Source organism: Oryx dammah, unplaced genomic scaffold, assembly GCF_014754425.2.
Source record: "Oryx dammah isolate SB20612 unplaced genomic scaffold, SCBI_Odam_1.1 HiC_scaffold_24, whole genome shotgun sequence".
Classification (NCBI taxonomy): Eukaryota; Metazoa; Chordata; class Mammalia; order Artiodactyla; family Bovidae; genus Oryx; species Oryx dammah.
The window spans coordinates 82,424,190-82,451,916 of NW_024070208.1; the positions used below are offsets into that span (position 1 = coordinate 82,424,190).

Below are 27,727 nucleotides of genomic sequence, written 5' to 3' on the forward strand. Positions count from 1 at the left end.
GAGATAATTCACAGCCGTTCCTCCACCCAGAAAGGGAAATTGAGTGTTCAGTTTCACAGGATGAAGATTTATTTATTATGAATTTTCCTTAAGTGTTCCATCCTTCACTTCCCTCTGAGGGTCCTCACCCCTGCACACCCACCCCTGTGACCAGAGGGTTGCTCTCTACCCACCCTTCAACTGAGCATCACGCCCAGCTTTGTGTTTATAGAAAACAGGCTGATCTTCGACCAGCCACTTCATTTTCCCTTCCCTTGTCAGTTACACTTGATCATTCCAGCTTGACACTTCATCCTAATGGGAGGAAATGAGCTACTGCCTTGATAGCAGCACCGTATTGACAAGAATGTTTCATCAAATTTTTCTTCTATCGAGACCTTTTAGTTTAAGATAAATGATTCTGGATCGATAGATCTGTTGGTCGCAGTCTGTATGATGCTGTGAAATGTAACAGTACATTAGTGGCTGAGGTTCCTCTTAACCCCTGGTAGAATTTAATTAATTACCTTCTGCTCTTTCTTCACCCACTGCCTTCATTTTCACTTAATTCTTTTATATCCATAATCGTTTCACCTTTGCTGCATGTGATTTTTTTCTTTAAGAGCTATATATAATTACTTATCAAAAAAGACTACCATCTTTTTTCATAGGTGAGTAATTTACTAACCCCTTGTAACATTAAAAAATGAAGAAGGAAAGGAAGGGAGAATATGAGTAAGACACCGATGATAGGTAACTTAGGGAACAAAACAATGGTTATTAAACCATCACATTTTTGTAACATAAAATAGCATCCTTTTACCCCAGAATAAGCTGCATTTCATGACAATTCGTAATATAATCAAGGAGACCAGGGTCAGTTTATTGTACCACCCACCCAGTCAACATCTGTTTATTCTCGAATTAAAGTAGTTGCAGGCTGGTGACAGCCCTGGACTTAAAGGGATGCAGTAAAGGTTATTTTACATGTCGTTGCCTATTTTCCTACCGTTGCAGAAAATCATTTGGCACCGATTTTTATAGCCTCTTTTAAGTCTCCATCTGCCTGTGAGTGAACTTACATGAATGGGAGAGTTCATTTTTTTTCCTCCTACACTGGAACTTAGTAAAACAAACCTGCTCATGCTTTCCTTTTGTTTTCATTACAGTTATTAAAAAAGAAAGGAAATTCTACATTTCTGCAAAGACTAGACCGGGGAGGTCCAGCCACCATTGCATCGCAACTCAGGGTTAGTGAAGTTTTCAGATTTCAAAATTTTCTGTTTTGATTGTATCGACTGTACAGGTTTTACATGGAATTTTCTTCCATTTTGACCACTTAAGTAGCTTCAGAAAAGTAAGCATGCACACACATGTACCCACACAAAGTGAGTGAATGCGTAATACGGAAGAATCCTGGACTGAAGATAAAGGTTTCTATTTAAAATTGCTTTCCCTTGTCAGTTGGCGTCTTCTCTGGAGAATCACTTGTGTTTTACTTCTCTCCTTAGAAAACGCTGACGGATATTACAGGGAAACTTCAGAAGTGCACTCCACACTTTATTCATTGCATCAAGCCCAATAACTCAAAGCTGCCAGACACCTTTGATAACTTCTACGTGTCCGCTCAGCTGCAGTACGTCGGGATCCTGGAGATGGTGAAGAGTGTCCGACATGGGTACCCTGTCCGCCTTTCCTTCTCCGATTTCCTGTCGAGGTAGGTTTTCCTCTTGTGTCCACCATCCCCAGAACCATACTGATGTTATTGTAGGTGGACCTTCTGATCATTTTTCTGGCATTTCTTCTATTGTTCATTCTCTTTTACCATGAGTAAACAAAATGCTCTGGAAAACCATGAAATGCACTGACAAAGCTTATATAAAAAGCTTTTAATTTTACTGAGGACAGTCACTTGGAAACAATTTTCATAGTTCCTTAAATTTAAGTTCCCTTGGATTTAAAGATTTATAAAACTGTTGCTTATAATATTGACTTAAAATTATTTTTTTGTAAATAAAGTTTTATTGGAACACAGGCAGTGAACATAATGAGAATATCTGTTTTTTTGGGCAGTCAAACAATAAGAACAGTGTGGACAAAAAAGAAAGTATTTGGTAATCTTATATAAAAACATGAAATTTAAAATGATATTGATATAAAGTAATATCAATATTATAAGCACAAAATTTAACATTAATGCATAAAAGCTAGAACAACAGTAGTATGGTGAAATCTATTCGGGAAACCGTTTACCTAAAAGAAGAGAGTTTAAGACTTTGGTTGAGCAGCAATGCAATTTGAGCCACTGGTATGAAGAAGCTACTAATCTCAAACACCCTATCAACCAAAAAGCCTAAATCCCCAAGTTGGAAATAGTCATAACCAAGGGCATAATATTTAAACTATGACTACATTTAGTGTTTATAACCTTTGCTTTTTCCAGAGGACAGAAATAGAAGTTGTTTATTGTGTATTTTAAATTTCCCAAAGATACAAATAAGAAACTAAACATCGTATGAGCCATTCGTTGTTAAAGAATTGATAGACTGTTCAGAAAGGAGAAGATAAAATTCGCCACATTTAGGGATAGGTATCTGGAGAATGAATATGTTTAACCTGCAGAATGTGTAGTGCAGATAGACAAAATATTTGGTTTAAATGTAAAAGATGCTTATTCATGAGTGAAGAGACACACTGCCTCCTATTTTTAGAGAGGAACTGCAAAGTTGGGCAGTACACAGGGCTATATTAAGAATTAATATGTGCTGAATGGAAGAATTATTTGTGCTTTTGTTGGGGGGCGGTGGTGTTACCGTCACTGCTTACCGTCACTGAGAGGTGTCTGGTAGCTCTGATCTGCCTCTTGCTGTTCCCTCAATGGACATCTGTTCATAGTCCCCAGAAATGTTTGGTCTGTTCATAAGTATATATTTCGCATGCATAAGAATTTAAGTATTAAAAGTCAGCCTTCCCACCCATTTCAATCGAAGTCTTTGGATCAATGAGTTTGAAACCTGCCCAATACAAGTTTAAAGTAATAGATCCCCATATTTACCCCAGACCTTCTGGACGACAGTCACCAGAGAGTGGGGTCCAGGGACCCCTGGTTTATCTGATGGAGAAAGGTATGGTTTTGTTATCTGCAGGCATCATACGATCTCAGAGGGTCCCCAGCCTTGATGAATTGTAGTTCACTCAGCAATACTGACTCCCTTCCCAAGTTGTGCTGAAAGCAGTGGTTCTCCAATGTTAGCATCCATTTAGGCTTGTTAAAATGCAGATTTCTGGGCAGCAACCCCAGTGTTCTAGACCATGGGGATTCTCCAGGCAAGAATAGTGGACTGGGCTGCCATGCCATCCTCCAGAGGATCTTCCTGACCCAGGGAACTGAACCCAGGTCTCCCACATTGCAGGCGGATTCTTTACCAGCTGAGCTACCCGGAAAGTCTAGATGAGTTCTGCAAATTACCATTTTTGTCGAGTTCCCAGGTGAAGCTGATATTGCTGGTATGTGGACAACCTTTAGAGAACGACCACCCTAGAATGTCTACTCACTTGGAGATTATATCTTTATTTTATTTGGTTTGGTTTTCTTCAACCGAGGATTGGAAGTATGTGAGTGCCTTGATACTTATCGAAGGGAACTTGCTGAGGATGCAGAGTGAAAGTGTTAGCTGCTCAGTCTTGTCTGACTCTTTGCGACCCTACGGACTGTAGCCCACTAGGATCCTCTGTCCAAGGGATTCTCCAGGCCAGAATATCAGAGTGGGTAGCCAGTCCCTTCTCCAGGGGATCTTCCTGACCCAGGGATTGAACCGTGGTCTCCTGTGCTACCATCAGGGAGTGATGAGCCACCAGGGAGTCTCAGGCATTTACTGATTTACTGGATTCAAACTTGCAAATCTGTTGAGATTTCCAAGTGATCTGTGTACATTTGAAGTTTCTGGAGCACTGTAAATGCACTCTGTATTGGATATGAAATAGGATTAATCTCACTCTATAAACAATTTTTTAAAGCTCGTTCAATGCATTCTGTGCTCTTTATTTTGTTAGAGTGCCTTAGACTCCTGCAGTCAGAGGAAGTTGGCTTTAAAGTGTCCCTCAGAGTTTCTCTGGAATAATTTTTAATAGCTGCATGGATCTTCCTTATAGCTACTCCAGAAAGCAGTCACTTAAATTGTCCTGTTTTCCCAGAAGAGGGTGGGGAACACAAGTCTGTGTGCATATACAATATTATATGGCATAATAATTAGAAAAAATTTTGACCTTTATTTTTGTCTCATTTGATATATATACATATATACTTACCAAGACTTATCTCTATTAAAATAATATTTGTAATGATTATCTTTTAAAATTAAGTACCCTTTTTCCACATATATACATTTCTTGCTTTATTCTGACTTCTAGAGAGAGACTTTCTCTTATTGAATCACAATGCCTGTGCATTTGTTTAGTAAAAGTTTTCAGAATGAAGCTGGCATTGGAGGTTAATAGTTGTTCAATTTAAAGTACTGTTTCTGCATAACAGAGAGCATAGCTATACTATATTTGCTTGGAAAATGATGCTTTTTGGTAAATCTCTGCATTTCTTAACTGGCCCCTTACATAAAAAGAGATGTGAGTTTCAATTTATCATCCTTATTTATAACTGCATATCAGGATAAATGGAATTGAACTTCCCTGGTAGCTCAGATGGTAAAGAATCTGCTTGCAATGTGGGAGACATGGGTTCGATCCTTGGGTTGAGAAGGAGGAGGAAATGGCAACCTTTCTTTCTATAGTTCGTTTTGGAGGAGGAAATGGCAACCCACTCCAGTATTCTTGCCTGGAGAATCCCATGGACAGAGGAGGCTGATAGGCTACAGTCTATGGGGTCACCAAGAGTTGGACACCACTGCGTGACTAAGCACACACATGAATGCAATTATTAATATATTCCAGAGGAAATTTGTCACCATATTGCTTGAATAAAGGACACCTGTCTGGAATATTATCACAAAAACACTGATCCATAGAGAGATTCTCAGTTTCTATAGAACTTGAATAAAATACAATTCACATCAACAAGTAACATATTTATTCACAAAACTTATCAGAACCTTGAAGTTCCCCCAGGCAGTTAAGCATTGTTGTATAAACAAAGCCTCAATGTGCAAATTAATAGAAGTTTTTGGTTGCCAGAATATCATATAACAATTCCTATGTAAAAGGAATTTCTATTCATATCACCTTGTCTTACATGTTAGAGAATCAAAACATATCAAATCAATTACTTTGTTTGGTTTACAAAGAGGAGTATGGTTACTGGAAAAATACCAGACAAAGAAAACCATGTCCTATTTTGAAACAAGCACCTATTCATTGGAACTTCATTTATTGCTTCTGAAACCCAACATGACAGTGGATGTGGATAATGGATATTCTGTGGAATCCAGAGGCGACGTGACGGTATTTGCAAATGTGCTTCCTGATTTCTTGGCTTTAATAGCTGTCCATCATTCTGAGGCTTCCTAATCAAAAGTGGAGAATTGTGTTTGTGGAGAAATCCTAGTTTGATTAAATGAGAAGCATGCTTATCGATTTTTTCCCCCTAATAGCAGCAGTAGCTTCTGAGTAGGGTAATAAGGCAAGATACTGTCTCCATGGCAAAGACCTCACAAGTTTAGGTACAGGAGGAAGAAGGAACAGAGCAATAGAAGTAAATTATTAAGTGCAAATCACGATACATCATTGGATCACCTACTGTGGACTGAATCGTTTCTCCTAATAGTCATATATTAAACCCTAACCCCTGATGTGACTGTATTTGGAGATGGTTCTGTGCGTGTGTGTTAGTTGCTTAGCCGTGTCCAGCTCTTTGCAATCCCATACGCTATAGCCCACCAGGCCCCTCCATCCATAGGATTCTCCAGGTAAGAACACTGGAGTGGGTTGCCATTTCCTTCTCCAAAAGGAACTATAGAAAGAAAGAAAGTGAAGTTACTCAGTCGAGTCCGACTGTTTGCGACCCCATGTACTGTAGCCTACCAGGCTCTTCCATGCATGGAATTTTCTGGAGTGAGTTTCCATTTCCTTCTCCAGGGAGATGGTTCTATCAGGAGGTAATTAAGGTTAAGTGAGGTCGTAAGGCTGGGGCTCTGAACCAATAGGATTAGTGGCCCTACAGGAAGAATTGCCAGAGATGATGTCCTTCTCTGCTCTCTGAACTTGCAGTGGGAAGGCAACATGGTTCTGGTTTAGTCGCTAAGTTGTGTCCAACTCTTCACGACCCGATGAACTAGAGCCCTCCGGGCTCCTCTGTCCATGGGATTTCCCAGGCAAGAATGCTGGAGTGGGCTCCCACTTCCTTCTCCTGGGGATCTTCCCCGCTCAGGGATCGAACCTGGGTCCCCTGTGCTGCAGGCAGGTTCTCTCCTCCTGAGCCACCAGGGAGGCCCAGTGGGACGGCATCTGTCTGCAGACCGGGAGGAGACCTCAGCAGAAACTGAACGAGCCCACACCTTCATGCTGTGCGCCCCAGCCTCCAGAACTTTGAGAAGACACACTTCTGTCGCTATAACCCTCCAGCTCTGTGGTCTACGGAGGTGGCCGAGGCGCCTGTGTTTGTGGGTGTGTGTTTCTATGGGGTCGGTAGGTAGCAAACCTGTTACACGGAGGTTTGACTGAGAAGTTTTGGGTACCTTGTTTGTGTTACATGATACCCTTGTGCCGATGGGAGGAAGTCAAGTTAACATGTACATATCATGGGGTTTCAACAACTTGTGTCTCTGCTCACGTAATCACATTTCTACTGTTTTCTCTATTTACTCAGTGACATTTACTTGATATTTAAGATTTACTCAGGCATCCTCTTATTGAAAAATCATTTGTAAAATCCCAAGATGGTTTGTGTCTCTTCTCTAAGCTTCAAAAAGACCATATGTGTTATACTTATTATACACTCACTGGAAATATTCATTTATTATGAATACTTATTAGTATTTATGAATAATATTATATCCAAATATTATTTATTAATATTTATCAAATATTCACTGGAGCAGAGATTAGCAGATGATGAGATCGGATCTGGCCTGCCACTTACTTGTGTTATGACTTGAGAGATAAGAATGTCTTCCACATTTTAAAACTGTCAAATGTTAAATGGTTACCTACATAATATCTTCATTTTGGCCTCTTGATGTACAAAGATAAAATGTTTACTCTCTGGCCCTTTACAGAAAAAACTCGCTACCCCTCCCCTAGACCACAGGCTCTGTGGGTGAGGGCAGGTTTTTCTGTACACATGGACACCATTATGAACATCAGAGTGGGCTGCCAGTCACCCGCCATGCTTCTGGGTCTACACTCTGTGAAACTGACCAGGAAAGATCTGACATCGTCTTCCATTTCAACAGCTTTCTCTAATGTTATTTGGATCCTTCAGTTTGTGAGAACTTTCTGATGGCTTTGTAAAAGACAGACACACCAGTACATTCTGTAGAACATAAAATTCCAAGTCAGTGGCTTGCCACAACAAAGGTTTCTTTCTCTTTTTACATTATATTTGACCGTATTTAGAAGTCACAGACTTTAGCTTGAATCAGCTCTGATTTGGGTCTCTTTTTCATGATGCACCCCAGCGTTAAGGAAGAGCCCAGGTCTAGGACATGTCCTTCCTGTATCAGGGGAGACGAGGCTTGGCTGAGTGGCTGTTACGATGTGTGCTGAGGTTCAGCATCTGTTGCTCTCTTATATTCCATTGTTAAAGCAGCCACCTGGCTTAGGCCGCCACCTGTGGTGTGGAGACTCGCATTACTTACTGGAGGTAACCCAGGTGATGGTGGTGGTGGTTTAGTCGCTCAGTCATATCTACTCTTGCAACCCCATGGACTGCAGCCCGCCAGGCTCCTCTGTCCATGGGATTCTCCAGGCAAGAGTACTGGAGTGGGTTGCCATTTCCTTCTCCACAGGATCTTCCAACCCAGGGATCAAGCCAGAGTCTCCTGCATTGCAAGTGAATTCCTTACTGCTGAACCACCAGGGAGCAGGTGAGAAGGCGTGGGGCTGTATACACTTCTGGCTCCGTTAGCAGTTGCCCCAAAACTTGGTGGCGTGAAATAGCAGTGTGTTATTTCTCCCACTTCTGTGGGATAGCTGGGCTTAGTGGGGCAGTACTTGCTTGCAGTTTCTCCAGCCACTGTGGCCACATAGCGGGAGAGGTCGGCTTGCGATGGATGCACACAGCCCTGCGGCTGGCGCCTGAATGCTCCTCCATGTGGTCTTTCTCCAGCAGAATAGTCTTGACTTCTTGCATTGTGGCTCAGTGTTCCCAGGGGCAAGAGAGGAAGCCTGAACTTCTCTTACAAGCTGGGCTGGGAATTAGCACAGCATCTCTTCCTCTGTATTTTACTGGTCAAAAAAGTTGCAGAGCGGCTAAGATATTTTTGTTAAGAAGCAGGCGATTGACAGTAGCCAACTTGGGACAAGCTACCACATCGGGGCCCCCTAGTGGCTCAGTGGTAAAGAATATGCCTGCAGTACAGGAGAGGCAGGTTCAATCCCTGGGTCAGGAAGATCTCCTAGGGAAGGAAATGGCAACCCATCCCAGTAGTCTTGCCTTGGAAATCCCACGGACAGAGGAGCCTGGCAAGTTATAGTCGACAGGGTCACAAAAGACCCAGATGTGACTTAGTGACTAAACAACAGTGACAACATCCTTTTCAAGGGATAACATGCAAGTAACTGGAAATGATGCTGAAAGCTCTGCCTTTGTGTTCTGGTGCAAAACTGAATCTCAGAGACAGAATTTTAAGTGAAGTGGAAAAGAGCAGCTTTGTTGCTTTGTGGAGCTAAGAAGGACACAGTGGGCACATTGTGCCTCTCAAAAACTGTGTATCCCAACCACCCAGGGGGATTCGGCGGGGAGTTTTATCCAGAGGTTCAAGGGCAGGGGTGCTGATGAGGATTTGGATGGATTGCAGGGCCTGCATTCCTTGAATCTGGCCTCAACTGGTCTCTGATGCAAAGAAAGAGCTGACTCATTGGCCACCTGATGCAAAGAGCTGACTCACTGGAAAAGACCCTGATGCTGGGAAAAATTGAAGGCAGGAGAAGGGGGCAACAGGGGATGAGATGGTTGGATGGCATCACCGACTCAATGAACATGAGTCTGAGCAAACTCTGGGAGACAGTGAAGGATAGGGAAGCCTAGCGTGCTACAGTCCATGGGGTTGCAAAGAGTCGGACCCAACTTGGCAACTGAACAGCGAACGACGACGCTTATGACATTATAGGTAACATGGCTTTTTAACGGTCATCCAGGGACATGCCAGATTTTAGTCCTACAATCTCTACTCTTCTCAGGGTGCTAGCCTTTTGAATGGAAATCTTTTTCCAGATGTAGAAGGGACATCTTTGAGGATCTTGCTGTGGGTCTCGGGTGGCAGACTTGGAAGGGTCATGCACGGCATTTGTGTATGGAGTTCTCTGTGGCTGGCAGGGGAGAGCAGGACAGTATCCCCCACACGGGGAGAGGTTGACCCTTCAATGAGGTGCCTCATTTGCGGAAGACAGAAGGGCTTGTCCAGCAAAAGCACCGCAGGGGCTGGTATTATGCTTGGCAAGGTGAGGACGCGTGATCTGTTTTGAGATTGTTCCTGGACGAGATCCCTCGTAGAAATAGTCTGAGTCATTTAGCTTGTTTAAATGACACGGTTGTTGCTGAAAGGTCAGGCCGTGAAGGCACACAGCCATGACGTTAAATCGGGTGCATGGAGAGGGATGAAAGGAGACGCTTGTCAGTTGACTGGGTTAAATGAAAGGGCCAAGGCCGCCCCGCCGCGCAGAACTCACCAGCTACAGGTCCAGGTTGGGATTGTCTGAAAGTCTTCCTTGTTCCTTGGAAGTGATGTCAGTTACTGTCAATACATCTTTAATAGAAATGAGAATTAATATGTTTAGGAGCTGTTAAATATTCTAATTTTACTGGCAAAGGATATAGTTTCTTCAGGGATAATTTTGCCAAGTCTCAGCGTATTCTTTCTGCTAAAACCCTTCTGCAGGGTTGGCTGATTGTCTACAGTTTAATGAGGTTGGGGAGGAATGAGGACCTGTTATTTTTCAATGAAATATAAAAATAGGAATGAGAAGTATGATAGATTCTTGAGGCCATTTCAGTTTAAATACAATCAGGTTTATCTTTATTGGGAATTTTCTCTACTGCTCAAGGGATGATGAATCGTAAAATTCCCCTCTAATCTACTGGAGATCTGCAAATTTTTTCTGTAAGAGGCCAAATAATGACTATTGTAGGTTTACAGGCCACAAGATCACTGACATAGCTGCTCAGCTCTGCCTCGTGGCAGAAGGTAGCCACGAGGCAGCCATTGGCACATAGACAGTGTGTCAATGAACAAGTAAGGAGAGTCTATTTATCACGTGCAGGACCTTTCCAAGTCTGCCAGCCAAGACCGCAGTTAAACTGTCGGCATTAACAGAAGGTGGGTGGTTTTGACCCACGGGTACCTAACCCTTTATCTAGTCTTATCTTCTTTCTGATAGAATTTGGGGAATGTTTTTCCATTGAAAAAGGGACAGGTTGTGAAAGGTGGCTTCGATGTTTGCTCTTTTATCCCCAGTATCTGGCCTTGATCCTAATTTCTACTCTAATAAGCTAGATGGTCTTCCGTCAAAGCATTAATTTACTCATTCCTTCACCACGCGCTTCTTTGTCATTGTTCATTCACTCTTAATTTATTCAGGCGTTTTACTGACTCAGAGCGCCTTTACGCGGGAAGTTCCCGTCAGGAGCGCCTGGGGCATCAGCACTGGGTGTCGTTGAATCCCCGCCGTGGGTGAAGCTCCAGATCTGCACGCTCTACGTGAATCTGTTCCTCATAATAACCTTTTTTGGGTGACTGCTCTCCCTACACACCTGTTGGTTATGATGTAACTAATAATTGCGGGACTTTTGCCTTGGGTGAGATTGATCAGGACTGGTGGCAAGCGTTGTGTCATTGAATCCTCCCAGCGTCCCCACGAGGTGCATTATCACTCCCTGCCCACTTTAGAGTTGAGATAACCGAGATCCCAAGGAGCGCGCTGGTGGTCCAGAGCCTCACACACCTCAGCCCTGAGGATTTTTAACTACTCCTCCATCAGCCTTGGTGCTGATAGTGGCCGTGTCCTCAAGGACCTGCTCTTTCTACCTTTTCCACGATGTGTGCAGTCTCTTTAGGCGTGATCGCCTTTCACAGCCACAGGCCAGACCACAGGGATGCCCAAACAGCTCTATGACATTAGTTGGGCCAAAGAAACCCTGGAGAGTTCTAAAATCCAGCACTACACCCTTGACCCTGCATGGCCTTTGCTCGGTTTCCTGAGGAACAATCCGGTTAATTTTGTGGAGTTTCCTGGACAGAAGTTACTCCCGTACTCACTAAGGGTCACACTCACCACGAATCTGTGTGGCGGTGACACCGCAGCAGGGGACGACCTCTGAAAAATCAGCTCAGGAAGAGCGAGAAAAGGGACCTTGAGAATGGAGAGCTGCATGTTTACCTTAAAAATCACGTGAAAATTGAAATCAAAAAGGCTTCACTAGCTTTCAAACAACATTGGAGATGATACCCACAGCTGACCAGTCTAAATGATTTAAAACCAAGATATGATTCCACTTAGTTAAGGCTTCCCAGTTGGCTCAGTGGTGAAGAATCAGACTCCTGCCAGTGCTGGAGACAGAAGTTCGATCCCTGGGTTAGGAAGATCCCCTGGAGAAGGAAATGGCAATGCACTTCAGTATTCTTGCCTGGAGAACCCCATCGACAGAGGAGCCTGGAGGGATGTAGTACCTGGAGTCCCAAAGATGCAGACAGGACTTAGCCACTAAACCACAAGAAGGCATTCAATATGAAATCAGGGGAGTAGACCAGAAGTTAGCTTCAAAGGGTGAATTCAATATATTGACAGTTATACTTTATTTTTAATAAAATTTGAGGAGTACATCAAAAAAATTCCGTCCCAGAATTCTGAATCTTATTGATTATTTGATTTAACTGGGCTCCCCCATTTCCAGCCTCCACCGATACAACTTAATATTTTAAATTATAAGTTATGTCAGGTAAAACATAATTGCAAAATGACCTTGCTTGCAGGGCCAAACCAGTCTATGTTACTTGTTTCATTCCTTATAAATTATATGATTCTCTTTATAGGAGAGCTTTATAGGAGTACGCTGGAATGAGACATAGGTGATAGTTTTCATTCCTGGTATCTGAATGATCTTAGTAACTCAGAAATGCACAAAGAAGCTCCAGTTATCAGTAGTTCATTTGAGTGGACCTGATTCCTACCATTTTGCTTATCCAGTTCTTGACCAAAATGAGAAGACAGAAACGATCAAAATGTCGCGTTCTTGCATGAAGTCTAGATTGAAGGACACTGCTTGGCATTAGAGGTAACAGTGTCTGCTAGTGGAACCCCAGAATTGGGCAGAATTACCCTCCTCCCCCAATTACAGACAACTTGGGCTTAGGCAGACCATTCAGTGACAGATGCTGCTCAGGTAAAGCATGGACCTTGCAGAAAAGAAGGAAAACAACTTTTCTTCCAAGCAGTTCTCAAACAGCTGAGAATCCTGTCTTTCTTCTCATTAAAATTACTGGTTAATCACTTCACCTCCCCTCATGAATCGTGAAGGATCAGAGAGTGACCCAGAGCATCACCCTTCCTCTGACTCTAAGGACGCAGCAGAGACGAGGAAGTGTCCTCGGCTAGCCCTGTGCCCTGTATCGTGTTCTGACCGCAGATCTCATCCAGGAAGCCTGCAATAAGGGGGACTGGCTCTGCCCCTGGGGGAGCAGCTGAGGCTTTCAGAATATTCTTTCCTTTGTCTTCACCCACTGCTTCCCTGCGTGTCTTTCTGGGACCACTGAGAAGCAATATAGATTTTGTACCCAAAGATCTTGAAGTGGGCCAACAGTGCATTACTTTAATTGATTTCAAGGCCACTCCGTTTTCAAGACTACAAGGCATTTTATCTCCCATCTCAAACCCCGTTCTGACACATTGTGCAACAGAGCCCATCAGAGGTTCTGCAATGAGAATAAGTGAAAACATTAAAACAAAAGAGTAACTCCAGTAATAAAACCCCAGTAGCCTAAATATTCCCAAGTGTTAGCTGCTCAGTCGTGCCTGACTTGGCAACCCCGTGGACTGCAGCCCGCCAGGCTCCTCTGTCCGTGGGATTCTCCAGGCAATAGTACTGGAGTGGGCTGCCATTTCCTTCTCCAGGGGATCTTCCCGACCCAGGGAAGGACCCGGAACGCCTGCATTGCAGGCAGATACTTTATCGTCTGAGCCACCAGGAAAGCCGTAATGTCTCAGATTTGACTATAAATCTTCCTGCGTTATTATGTTCCTGGTGAGAAAGGCCAAGGATTAATACATACTGCAAATGAAAAGTCCAGAGATATTCAGTCCCAAAGGAACTGAAATCCCAAATGTGAGTATCTTGGCTTTCTGAATTAAATGTCCGAAATTCCATATGCATAAGTGAACTGTTTCTGAGAGCATTCTTTCCATTTTTCTGACTTGGCTCAGACTTAACTGAAAAGGTTCCAGATGACTTGCTTGGAGGTGAGGGCCCTTCAGTGAAACATTCTGAGCAGTCAGTCATTGTATTAGTCTGTTTGGCTGCCGTAACAAAATACCATCGTCTGGGTGGCTTAAACAATCGGCATTTGTTTTCTTACAGTTCTGGAGACTGGAAATCCGAGATCAAGGTGCCAGGGAGACAGAGAGAGACAGAAAAATTCTAATGCCTCTGGCTCAAAGGACACTAGTTCTTTTGAATTAGGGCTCCATCCTGATGAATTCTTTTAACCTTAACTTACCTCTTAAAGGGTCTATAGGTACATGCAGTCACATTGGGCATGAGGGTTTCAATATACGAAGTTTCTTTGGGGGGACAGGGGCAGAAACAGTCAGTGCACGGCAGTGACATTAATGACGTGACTAATTTAGACCTCATCTGCGGTGTGTATCAGTGCGAAGTCTCTCATCAGTTTCCCAGTGAGAGTCCAATGAGTAAATACGAAACGTGAGGTCATCTGGGCATTAACATCGTATGCACAAAATTTAGAACTCTGTCCCTAGTCTCTAAGCAGTGTATTACAGGACGAATTCTAGAATCTAATAATTTGTTTTGCCGGTGATAAGAATGATCATGTGCATGTTGACCAAACCAGGACAAGTTTAAGAGTGAAATAGGGCCACTGTTAATAATCTTGCCGGAAATATAGGTATAAACGGGGACTATCCCTGGCAACCAGAAAAGAGGTCACGCAAACTCTCTTTAACCTCTACTTCTCTGAGTACTCTTGCATTTCATGAGTCTTTAACCTCTATCATTCCCAGGAGACTAGAAGCCCAGTTACAGAAAGCCTTCTTCTATATGCACATAACGGGGCTTCTCAGGGGGCTCAGCAGTAAAGAAGCCACCTGCCAATGCAGGAGACGTGGGTTCGATCCCTGGGTCGGAAAGATCCCCTGGAGAAGGAAATGGCAACCCACTCCAGTATTCTGGCCTGGGAATCCCATGGACAGAGGAGCCCGGTGGGCTACAGTCCACGGGGTCACAGAAGGGTTGGACACGACTTAAGGACTAAACAGCAACAATATGCATATAATAGGCGGCCAATAAACATTTGTTCAATAAGCTAGGACATGAATAACCTTTTGGTCTCCTGTATCGTTTTATAACTGAGCCCCAAATTCTGTGTCCAACAAGTAGTATTCATTAGTATCATTCAGCGCATCTATATGAGATGCGTTCCTGGGCCAAACCAATTAAAATGTATGGTGTCACCATGCCTTAAACATTGCCTTTTTCTTGGCCATGCCATGCAACATGGAGGGTCTTGATTTCCAACAAGGGATCAACGCCCCTGCAGTGGAAGCATGGAGTCTTAGTTACTGGACTGCCACTGTATGTGTGTGAGTGTGTGTCTGTGTCTGTGTGTTAGTTGTTCAGTTGTGTCTGACTCTTTGTGACCCCATGGACTATAGCCAGCCAGGGTCCTCTGTCCATGGAATTCTCCAGGGAAGACTACTAAGATAGGTAGCCATTCCTTTCTCCAGGAGATCTTCCCAACCCAGGGATTGAATCCAGGTCTCTTGCATTGCAGGCAGATTCTTTACTGAGGCACCAGGGAAGCCCCCAGACTGCCAAGGAGGTCCTTAAACATTCCCATTTTCGGGTAGCCATTTAAAATTTAGTATGAAATAAAGATCCCAGGCTTGCCTTTGTCACAGCTTAATATTATTCTCACTCCTCAAAAAACACTGAGTCCTTCTCTGAAATTTCTAGTTGTATTATAACTATACAACAGTGTATGGGTTAGCATTCTATATTGATTTTTAAAATGGCTTCATTTGATTGATCTTTGTTTTTTCTTTGAAATGCTTTGTTAACTGAAAGTACTCTCCATAATACTGTAAAGTGGAGGATCAATTTACGTGGTAAAAAATACTTTTAGGAATAAAAACATCACAATAGACACTGGTTTCATGATCTATATTTAAGGGAGAAGCTATTATTAACTAAGAGTTAATTTATAGGTAGAGCTGACCCACTTACTACTATCCTCACAGTATACTCACCTGAACCATTTCCTACATCATCATGAGACCCTATTACTTACAGCTGAAAATTTACTTTTGTGGTAAGTTAATAAGTGAAATAAAGATTTCTGCATTTAGCAGAAATCAATTTTGGAAGGAATAAAAGTAATTTGTTTCATTATTAGTAAATTCTTACTTTTTTTAATTCATGGTTTTAAAAGTACGGTGATGACAACTTTTTTAAACTAATATCCTTACCGATCTCTCCACACTTATGACCAAAAAAAAATTCCAGTGTATTTCTGTACATAGTTCTCAGCTATTTTCTTCACAGTTGTCAAAAATGGGATAACTTATATTAGGAAAGAACTTCTAATGTATTCAAAACAATGAAGTTTGCAGGAAAATGAATCATACAGAGTGACCTGAAAATTATCAATGCACATAGCGAGGGACTCAAGAAGAAATACTTTAATAGGAATGAAAAGCTTTTTCAACCACTGCCAGATGGTTAGAGATGGGGCAACATGACTTTGTTCCAGCTCTGATCATCATGACAGTACAAATCAGAGTCCCACTCAGGAACTAGCACACCAAATGTGGCATTCAGCAAAATTACATCCTTCACTTTTGTTTTTTAAAGAAACGCCTATTAGAGCTCTACAAAGCTGAGGAATAGAAGCAATCATTTATAGGCTAGATTTAATAAAGCAATGGTTATTTAAGTGAAGTGAAGAAGTGAAGTCGCTCAGTCGTGTCCGACTCTTTGCGACCCCATGGACTGTAGCCTACCAGGCTCCTCCCTCCATGGGATTCTCCAGGCAAGAGTACTGGAGTGGGTTGCCATTCCCTTCTCCAGGGGATCTTCCCGACCCAGGGATCGAACCCGGGTCTCCCACATTGTGGGCAGATGCTTTACCCTCTGAGCCACCATTCACCAAGACAGTAAACAAGCAGGTTGTGCTTATACATTTCCCATTAGAGACTGACGTACATGCCATTTCTACGTTAACGTTGATAGGACTATCAGGAAGAAACTTATTAAAAGGAGTCATTCCTTGGGCTGTTTAAAAACCTACCTGTGTTGTCCCAGTAAAAGGTGTATTTGGAACAGATTTAGATGCAAGAAGATTTTATTTTTGAGAGAAGCAAAAGATGACACAAACGGATGGAGGGCTATACCAGGACCTTGGATTGGAATGATCGACACTGTGAAAATGACCGCACTGCCCGAGCGATCTACAGATTCAGTGCCATCCCTACCGAACTATCGGTGGCGTTTTTAACAGATTTAGAGCAAAAATGTTTACACTTTGTATGGAAACACAAAAGACCCCGAATAGCCAAAAAGCAGTCTTGAGAGAGAGAAACAGAGCTGGAGGAATTAGGCTCCTGAACTTCAGGCTATACTACAAAACTACATTAATCAAAGCAATATGGTACTGGCCCCAGAACAGAAATACAGATCAATGGAACAGGATAGGATGTCCAGGGGTAAACCCACACGCCTGGGGTCCCCTAGTCTCTGACAAAGGAGGCGAGACTATTCGTGGAGAGAAGGCAGTCTCTTCAGTAAGTGGTGCTGGGGAGACTGGGCAGACATCACACAAGGCAGTTCATCTTCTGTGCCCAGTGCCCCCATCTCAACACCAGCACGGACACCACAGACTTCTTCCCGCACTTGAACGGGTCAGCTCAGTCTAACTAGGTACCTTGGTCTGCTGACTCCTAATTCGTTGCTGTAGTTTGATCCTTACTGCAAATAAAGCAAACGCGTTCTGATAACAGGGTCTGCATTTCCTCCAGTGCCTAAGCCGGCATCTTTTTCTCACGGCACTTGATCAGGAGTCTCAGACGGCAGCAGCTTTCATGTCCTAGTTGTGTTTCTTGTTCTACAACGCAGGTTGGGCCTCCTAGGGAGCACACTCCTTGTGCACGGTCACTGAGAATGGTTCATTTCTTCACACCATGCCATAACATACCTTGGAAATGCAACGTCAAAGGCATCCTTCCCCGTCCCAACTCTTTAGTACTGGAATAGGAGATATTTGGAATAAAGCAGTTTGGTCTTCCCACTCTACCATATCGCCTTACAACATGGTCTAGATGTAACCTTAGTGACATATACCAGTTCCCTGTCATAGACCGTGTCTCCAGCACCTAACACGGGACCTGATACAGGACTAGTGGCTGCTACTTCAGCTGTTCAGTTCAGTTCAGTCACTCAGTCGTGTCCGACTCTCTGAGACCCTGTGGATGCAGCACGCCAGGCTTCCCTGCCCATTATCGACTCCTGGAGCTTGCCCAAACGCATCTCCATCGAGTCAGTGATGCCATCCAACCATCTCATCCTCTGTCATCCCCTTCTCCTCCCACCTTCAGTCTTTCCCAGCATCAGGGTCTTTTCCACTGAGTCAGTTCTTCACATCAGGTGGCCACAGTATTGGAGTTTCAGCTTCAGCATCAGTCCTTCCAGTGAATATTCAGGACTGATTTCCTTTAGGATGGACTGGTTGGATCTCCTAGTGGTCCAAGGGACTCTGGTCTTCTTCAACCCCACAGTTCGAAAGCATCACTTCTGCACTCAGCTTTCTTTATAGTCCATACATCCATACATGACTACTGAAAAACCCATAGCTTTGACTAGATGGACCTTTGTTGACAAAGTAATGCCTCTGCTTTGCTGGCACATTGAGTGCAGCACTTTCACAGCATCATCTTTCAGGATCTGAAATAGCTCCACTGGAATTCCATCACCTCCACTAGCTTTGTTCGTAGTGATGCTTCCTAAGGCCCACTTGACTTCACATTCCAGGATGTCTGGCTCTAGGTGAGTGATCAAACCATCATGGTTATCTAGGTCATGAAGATCTTTTTTGTACAGTTCTTCTGTGTATTCTTGCCACCTCTTCTTAATATCTTCTGCTTCTGTTAGGTCCCTACCATTGCTGTCCTTTATTTAAAGAGCCCATCTTTGCATGAAACATTCCCTTGGTATGTCTAATTTTCTTGAAGATATCTCTAGTCTTTCCCATTCTGTTGTTTTCCTCTATTTCTTTGCATTGATCACTGAGGAAGGCTTTCTTTCTTTGGGTTAAAAAAAATTATGGATGGGTGTCTTGGGGCCCTGGGGAGAAGGTAAGATTGCCAGATAAGATACAGGATATCCAGTTAACTTTCAGATAAACAGCAAATGTTGAATCTGTTTTCCTTGCTTTTTTCCCATCAAGAGGAGATATTCCTCTGGTGTTTACTTAACATACAAACTAAACATCAGAAGAAGCAAGAACGTTGGTTTCTATTGTAAGCATCCAGAACAGATTTTTTTTGTTGTTTCTCTGAATTCTCTTTATGAATGTGAATTTATTTATTTCTCAAAACTTTAACAGTTTTAATAAATGATGATTGGCATGTGGTAAACGGCACCTGTTTTTCGGTTTAAAAAAATGACAAGTTTTGACATAAACCTACATCTCAGAGGGCTTCCCTGGTCGCTCAGATGGTAAAGAATCTGCTGACAGTGCAGGAAACCTGGGTTCAATCCCTGGGCTGGGAAGATCCCCTGGAGAAGGCAATGGCTACCCACCCAGTATTCTTGCCTGGAGAATCCCATGGACAGAGGAGCCTGCTGGGCTACAGTCCACGGGGTTGCACAGAGTCAGACTCGACTGAGTGAGACTAACACTTTCACTTTCATTTCACATCGCAGAAACCCTTTCACAAACAACTCGGTGAATGTGCCCCCTGGCCCCGAAAGGCTCCTCCTCCCCCTTTTATAGTCTCACCTCCTTTCCCATCTCTGCTTCTTCAGCCCCAAGCAAGCACTGATGCTTCTGCTCATTGTAAATTAGTTTCACTTTCTAAGATATTTTACAAATGGAGTCATAAATTGTGTACTCTTTTTCTTGTTTTTAATCTGGCTCCTTTGCTTACCATAATAATGCTGACATTTCACCGTGTAGTTGCGTGTCATCGGGGTTTTGCTGGGTTGTATTCCTTTTGAGTGTTCACTTGCCTGTTGGTCGGTATTTAGGTTTTCCCAGTATTTGCTATTATAAGGAGAGCTGCCGTGAACACTTGTGTCCCAGTCTTTGTGCGTGTTTTCGTTTTAGGGATGGACTTGGGGGTAGAAGTGTAGGAGTGGGATGACTCAGGCATATGGGTAGCATATGTTTAACTTTTTAAAAAATACCAAACTCTTTTCCAAAATGGTCATACCATTTTGTATTCCCACCAGCAGGGTATGAAAGTTCTAGTTACTCACATCCTCTCCAGCTCTTGGTGTGATCAGTCACGTCGTGTGTGACATTCTAATGAATATAAGCCAGTGTCTCACTGTGAGTTTACTTTGCACTTCCCTAATGACTAACGGTGTCAGCCACCTTCCCGTGGGCATGTTTGCTACCCATCCATCTTCTCTGATGAATTTTCTGTTCAGATGTCTTGCCTAATTTTTCTCTGTGCTCATCGATTTTTAGAGTTCTTTATAGATTCTGGAGACATATATGTATTAAGCATTTAATTAGCAAGCATTTTCTCCAAGATTGTGTCCTGTCTTCTACGTCATGAAAAAGGTTGCAATGAATTGGTGTTAATTACTCTTTAAATGAAGTGAAGTGAAAGTCTCTCTGTCATGTCCAACTCTTTATGACCCCATGGACTGGGACTCTCCAGGCCAGAATACCGGAGTGGGTAGCCTTTCCCTTCTCCAGGGGCTCTTCCCGATCCAGGGATCAAACCCAGGTCTTCCACATTGCAGGTGGATTCTTTACCAGCTGAGCCACCTGGGAAGCCCAAGAATACTGGAGTGGGTAGTCTATCCCTTCTCCAGGGGATCTTCCTGACCCAGGATTTAAACCAGGGTCTCCTGCATTGCAGGCAGATTCTTTACCAACTGAGCTATCAAGGAAGCCCATTCTTTAAATATTTGGTAGAATTTACTAGATATGCCATTTAGGTATAGAGATTTCTTATTTGGGAGAATTTTAAGTATGAATTCAATTCATTTAAAAGTTCTAGGGACATTCATGTTGCCTAGTTCATCTTGGTTGGATTTCAGTAATTTGTAGTTTTAAGGAGTTGCACTGTTTAAATTGATAACTTTTTCTATTAATATAAAGAATTGTTTGTGACATTCCCTCACTACACTTTTAATATCTACAGGGTCTGTGACAATATTCTGATAATTATTTTTCATTAGATATCAAATGTTATGAATTTGACTTTTTCAGGTGGTACTTTTTATTTCCATGAATATTGTATTTTGCCTAAAAAGCAGTTAAGTCACTTGGAAAAGTTTGTCATTCAGAGTTTTCTGTTACACGCTTTGTTAGAACCAAATCAGTGTGCAGTCCGGGCCTAATTGTTTTATGCTGCTGATGCAGAGCAACTGAGTTCTTTTTCTGGTGCCTGATGAATTGTGAAATTTTTCACTCTGGCTGATGGGAAGAGCCCTACACCCTTCCTCCCTCTGTTGCGGGGACGGTTTCCTCTCCTCCGTGCGGGTGGTTCTTTTTCGGGGCATAGATGCTTTCTTCCCTTGCATGCAGTGATTGCTCTTCTGCTCGGGACTTGGGGCGGCGCTGGGGCTCTCTGGCGTCTTCTCTGGTGTGGCCCTGTCTTCTCGGACTGTGGATTCCAGTTGCTTTGGCAGCCCTCGTCTTCCAACACCATCTCCTGCCCTGAGGGAGCGCCTCAGGCGTCACCTGGGATTCCTCTTTTAACTGCAGACCCCCCGTTCCCAGGCCAGGCCATAAGCAGGGGGCCCCCAGGCCCTCACACATGTTTCCTGTCTCCCAGGGGCCACTGTCCTTCCCTGTCAAGGGTCCACTGTTTCACACACATCGTCCAGTTTTAAATTGTTTGAGGAGGGAGAGTCCAACTGGGCCCTGTTCCTCCATCTTGACTGAAAGCAGACATTTATAAACTTATTTTTTTATATTGGTTTCCCGCTAGATGGGAAGTTTCTCTATTAAATTGTCTCTGGGCTAGCTTGTGAGTATCTGTAATCTCTTCTTTCAACAGGAAACTTCCTAAAATGAATGCTATTATTTGAAGGCTGTGTATTTTAAAGGTAATTCTTGATAGTCTTGATAATGGTATGCTTTTCTCTTTTGATCTTCAAATTATGTATACCAGTTTTTCCTAAACATACTTGTATCTCTGAATAAAAATTAGCATAGAGCAGCTGGTATTTTATAAAATGATGCTAGACAAGAGTTTGGATAGGAAGTGGAGGCGAATACTATATTTGTTTGAATGTGCATGGGATTTTAATTAAGCTAAAATTAAGCACGTTAGAAATTGTCCAGGAAGCTGATGACTTTTTTCTTAGGCAATTCATGGCTTGGAAGCTTCTATGACCAAAATGGCCAGAAATACATATTTATGTGCAGGGCCCTAAATAGACTTATGAACGTTCTGCCCCCCATCCCATGCAAAAAAGAAAAAAGAAAAAAAAACAAAACCTTTGACTCAAGAGAAGAGTTTCACCTGCTTTGCCCACAGTAGAATTTTATGAGTTCACAGGAAATTTCTCATTCTCTAATGGATGACCTGTTAGCAATTTAACCCAGGGAAACTCTGAGACATAAAAAGATCCTTAAAGCATTTCAAAAATTAATAAGTAATAAGGATAGGGAGATATGCTTTTTTAAAATACCTTTTACTTACATTTCTCATATGTTATCTCACAGATCTTTGCAACCATTGCATGCAAATATTGCTATAGCCATTTATCAGCCATGTATCAGGTCAAGAATAGGGCTCAAAAAGTTAAGATTTAAGCAAATACCTCTGGCCTTTACTGTGTACTATTGCCTTCCATTTCAGTGGTCAGGGAATCCCAAAGAAAGGCAATGCCAAAGAATGTTCAAACTAGTGCAAAATTGCATTCATCTCACACACTGGCAAAGTAATGTTCAAAATTCTCCAAGCTAGGCTTCAACAATACGTGAACAGAGAACTTCCAGATGTTCAAGCTGGATTTAGGAGAGGCAGAGGAACCAGATATCAAATTGCCAACAAAAAAGCAAGAAAGTTCCAGAAAAATGTCTACTTCTGCTTCATTGATTACCAAAGCCTTTTACTGTGTGGATCACAACAAACTGGAAAATTCTTAAAGAGATGGAAATTCCAGACCACCTTACCTGCCTCCTAATAAATCTGTATGCAGGTCAAGAAGCAACAGTTAGAACAAGACATGGAACAATGGATGGTTCCAAATTGGGAAAGGGGTATGTCTAGGTTGTATATTGTCACCCTGCTTACTTAACTTATATGCAGTACATCATGAGAAACGCTGGACTGGATGAAGCACAAGCTGGAATCAAGATTGCTGGGAGAAATATCAGTAACCTCAGATACTGGCAGAAACAACATCCTTATGGCAGAAAGCCAAGAGGAACTAAAGAGCTTCTTGATGAAAGTGAAAGAGGAGAGTGAAAAAACTGGATTAAAATTCAACATTCAGAAAACGAAGATCATGGCATCCAGTCCCATCACTTCACGGCAAATAGATGAGGAAACAATGGAAACAGTGTCAGACTTTACTTTTTGGGCTCCAGAATCACTGCAGATGGTGATTGCAGCCATGAAATTAAAAGACGCTTACTCCTTGGAAGAAAAGCTATGACCAACCTAGACAGCATATTAAAAAGCAGAGACACTACTTTGCCAACAAAGGTCCACCTAGTCAAAGCTATGGTTTTTCTAGTGGTCATGTATGAGTGTGAGAGTCGGACCATAAAGCTGAGCACTGAAGAACTGATGCTTTTGAACTGTGGTGTTGGAGAAGACTCTTGAGAGGCCCTTGGACCACAAGGACATCCAACCAGTCCTAAAGGAAATCAGTCCTGAATATTCATTTGAAGGACTGATGCTGAAGCTCCAATACTTTGGCCACTTGATGCGAAGAGCTGACTCATTGGAAAGGACCCTGATGCTGGGGAAGATTGAAGGCAGGAGAAGAAGGGACGGCAGAGGATGAGATGGTTGGATGGCATCACTGACTCAATGGACATGAGTTTGAGTAAGATCCAGGAGGTGGTGAAGGACAGGGAAGCCTGGTGTGCTGCAGTCCACGGGGTCGCAAAGAGTCAGACACGACTGAGCGACTGAACTGAACTGACTAATATACCTAACATATACAATAATATATATAATACATATATAATACTAGAAACGACTGATCTGTTTCTAAGAAACAAAAAGGCTAGTTAACACAGGCTTTGAAATGTGTATATATATATATATGTGTGTGTATAAAAAGTACATAAATGTATTAATGCATTGTGTATATAGTATATATTTATATTATTTCCTCAGGATTTTCACGTCATTCATTCATTTCATTAAAAAAAGTCTTCTTATGAAACTGCAGATATAGCATTCATTGAAGTATTTAATATTAAGTAGCAATCACACATGCAACCTAACGAAGTGCAACGTTACATGATGCCTGTCCTTTATCTCCCTCTGAAAGTTATTTTATTTCTTGCCCTAAATCTTACCCAAGAATTCTCTAAAGACCTACCAGCTTGGGTGCTCAAAGACATCTCTATAAAAGTTATTCGTCAGAGTTAATATTGAGCTCCTCCCAACGACCTGAGGCTGTGCTACGTGTTAAGGATACAAAGATGCATCAGTCTTGCCCAAGCGTGACGTGTCTCCCAGGTTGAGATGGTACCAGGGTTGTTGTCGGAGCCTAGAAGCGAAGCCTGTGGCCCCACAGGATAGAATTCCGAGAGGACTCCTGGGTGATGGTGACGAATGAGCTCCTTGCACGAGGTCATGGAGAAAACCCCAGACTTGTAGAGAGACCTAAAGATCGGATTTGAATAAAAGGAGGCGGTCAAGAGCATCCGAAGGCGTCCCGGGAGGATATTCTCATTGCAGGAGCCTGAGTACATCAGACAGAATGAGAGTCCAGAGGAAGGAAGAACTGTGTGTTTTAGGCACAAAACTCAGCTACCCTGGACCTCGGGCACCCTTAGCTACCCTGAAGCTAATAAGCGTTAAATGTTTGGAACCGTGTGGTGATGTGGTTTTCTTCCCCTTCACACTGCATCAGGAGTTGGCAAACTGTGACCCCTGGGCCACGCCGGTTGGTCGCCTGGTTATTAGGGAGAGCGTCATCGGGCACAGCACCCTGTTTGCCCACGTGCTGCTGGCAGCTCCTTTCACGCTGCAAAGGCAGTAAGTATGCGTGCGTGCTCGTGTGCTCAGCTGTGCCCAGCTCTTTGAGACCCCACGGACCATAGCCCACCAGCCTGTGCTGTGCATGGGATTCCCAGGCCAGAATACTGGAGTGGGTTGCCATTTCCTTCTCCAGGGGATCCTCCTGACCCAGGCATCTAACCCTCATTTCTCACGTCTCCTGTACCGGTAGGTGGGTTTTTTACCACTAGAGCCCCCGACAAGGGGAGGGTTGAGCCTAACATACTCACTTTGGGGTGAGATCATTGTTTGTCATGGTGAGCTGACCCGCACTCTGTACGGTGGTTAGCAGGATCCCTGGAAACTACCACCAGATTCCAGGGCCGTCCCCTCCCCCGTCATGACATCCAAACATGTCCTAATTCAAAATATACTTAAATGTTGAAGATGTCTCAAACAGCATGCATCTTATACCATTTGGATTTATTCAGTCAATATTTTCAAATAGTAATAATAAGTCATCAAGATTTAATATGACAGTTACATGCACATCTTATTTCCCTCAAGCTGTGGGTGTGCTGGGTTCTAATTCAAAAGTGCTAGCTACTCTTCACTATCAAAGCATCCCTGTTATAACCTCCAAGAGTGGCATGTCTGTATTTAAAGTGTCTCATTGGAGAGGAGGCTTCCCTGGTAGCTCAGCTGGTAAAGAATCTGTCTGCAGTGCGGGAGACCCTGGTTTGATTCCTGGGTCAGGAACATCCCCCGGAGAAGTATTCTTGGCCTTCCCTGGTGGCTCAGCTGGTAAAGAATCCGCCTGCAGTGCGGGAGACCTGGGTTCGATCCCTGGGTTGGGTAGATGCCCTAGAGAATGGAACGGCTACCCTCTCCAGTATCCTGGCCTGGTGAATTCAGTCTTTGGGGTCACCAGGAGTCGGACACAACTGAGCAAGTTTGACTTCACCATTGAAGAGGAAAGAAATCAGATGTAAAGGGTAGCATTTTGATCCTGTGTTCTTAAAAATGGACATTACTTGCATTTCTTGGCTCAAGATGACAACTCAGTTAACTATCATTAGAATTTACTACTTGCTAATTTTCCATGACTCATCACAATGCAAATGTCAATTCTGTCTTTTTTTTTTAGTTTCTCTCCTTTCTTTTCATATAATTTTTGAAGGCGTGCCTTCCATTTACAGTTATTACAAAATTGCTACAAAATCTCCCCTCCCCTCCCTCCTACACCGCCCCTCCCCCCACTGGTAAAACTTTGTTCTCTGCATCTATGAATTTGCCTCTTTGATGCTATAGTCACTAGCTTGTTGTAATTTTTAGATTCCACGCATACGCAGTGTCACACGGCATTTACCTTTGGCCATCTGACGTATTTTCTCAGCATCATGCCCTCCAAGTCCATCCATGCTACACAGCAAATGGCAGGGCTTCATTCTTTTTCATGACCGAACAATATTCCACTGTATGTGTGCGCCACGTCTTCTTTCTGCACGCGTCTGTTCATGGACACTGAGGTGGTTTCCATGCCTTCTGCAATTTCAAATAGTGTCTTTTCAAATTTTTGGTTTTGTGTCTTTGGATATGTACCCAAGAGCAGAATTGCTGAGTCATCCGGCAGTTCTATTTTTAGTTTTCTGAGAAACTCCCGTACTGTTTTCCATGTGGGCCACACCAATCTATATATCCCCACCAACAATGTATAGGGTTCCCTTTCCTCCACGTCCTCACCAACATTTGTTATTTGTAGACTTTTTGATAACAGCCATTCTGAGCACCGTGAGATGATATCGCATTGCGGTTTTGATTTGCTGTTCCCTGATATTTAGTGACGTTGGACATCTGTTCTTGTGCTTGTCGTCCATCTGCATTTCCTCTTTGGACAAGTTAAGAACTTGTCGTTCAGTTGCTCAGTCTGATTATATGATGTATTTTAAAATTAATACTTTTTTGGATGGTACTTACATGCAATGTGTATATCCCATTGTAGGTAAGCCTTAAAAATAAAGGATGTTCCGCTTGGTGAACTGCTTTGGTGATGACATAGATGAGCCTGGGGGGCGTGATGCTGAGTGAAATAAACCAGACCCAGAAGGACAGATGCTGTATGATCTCACTGACATGAGGCTCTGAAGTAGTCAAAAACCACAGAAACAGGGAGTGGGGTGGTGGTTGCCAAAGTGTGGAGGGAGGGGCAAACAGGGAGGTGATGGTCAAGGAGACGGAGTTTTCGCTCTGCAAGATGTACAAGCCCTGGGGGTCCGTGTGCAGCACGGTTATTGGTGCTCTTAGGAAATCTTATGTAGTGTTCATGGCACAAGTAAGTAAGTAGATGAAGCTTTAGAAGCCAGAAGGACACTTGTGGAGGTGATAGTTGTGCTCATGGCATTCACAGTGCGATGGTTTCACAGTTGCTCAGTCTCCAGGTCGTGTCCCGCTCTTTGAGACGCCGTGGATGGCAGCAGGTCAGGCTTCCCTTGTCCTTCATCAGCTCCCAGAGTTTGCTCAAACTCATGTCCATTGAATCGATGATGCCATCCAACCATCTCATCCTCTGCTCCCCCTTCTCCTCCTGCCCTCAGTCTTTCCCAGCATCAAGGGTCTTTTCCAGTGAGTCAGCTCTTTGCAACAGGTGGTCAAAGTGTTGGAGCTTCAGCTTCAACATCAGTCCTTCCAGTGAGTATTCAGAGTTGATTGCCTTTAGGATTGACTGATTTGATCTTGCAGTCCAAGGGACTCTCAAAAGTCTTCTCCAACACCACAATTCAAAAGCATCAGTTCTTAGGCACTTGGCCTTCTTTATGGTCCAACTCTCACTTCCATACATGACTACTGGAAAAAAACATAGTGTTACTATATGGACCTTAGTTGGCAAAGAAATGTCTTTGCTTTTAAATACAGTGTCTAGGTTTGTCGAAACTTATCTTCCAAGGAGCAATCATCTTTTAATTTCATAGCTGCGGTCATTTCACAG

General features: G+C 43.1%; 1 protein-coding gene across 1 annotated transcript in view; it reads left to right on the top strand.

Moving 5' to 3' along the window:
- MYO16 (myosin XVI) overlaps positions 1–27,727 on the top strand; it is a 389,767-nt gene that overhangs the window by 253,958 nt on the left and 108,082 nt on the right. Inside the window, exons 25-26 of the mRNA XM_040267295.1 lie at positions 1,149–1,229; positions 1,491–1,696. Of these exons, the coding sequence (XP_040123229.1) occupies positions 1,149–1,229; positions 1,491–1,696 (287 nt within the window). The remainder of the gene's footprint in view (positions 1–1,148; positions 1,230–1,490; positions 1,697–27,727) is intronic.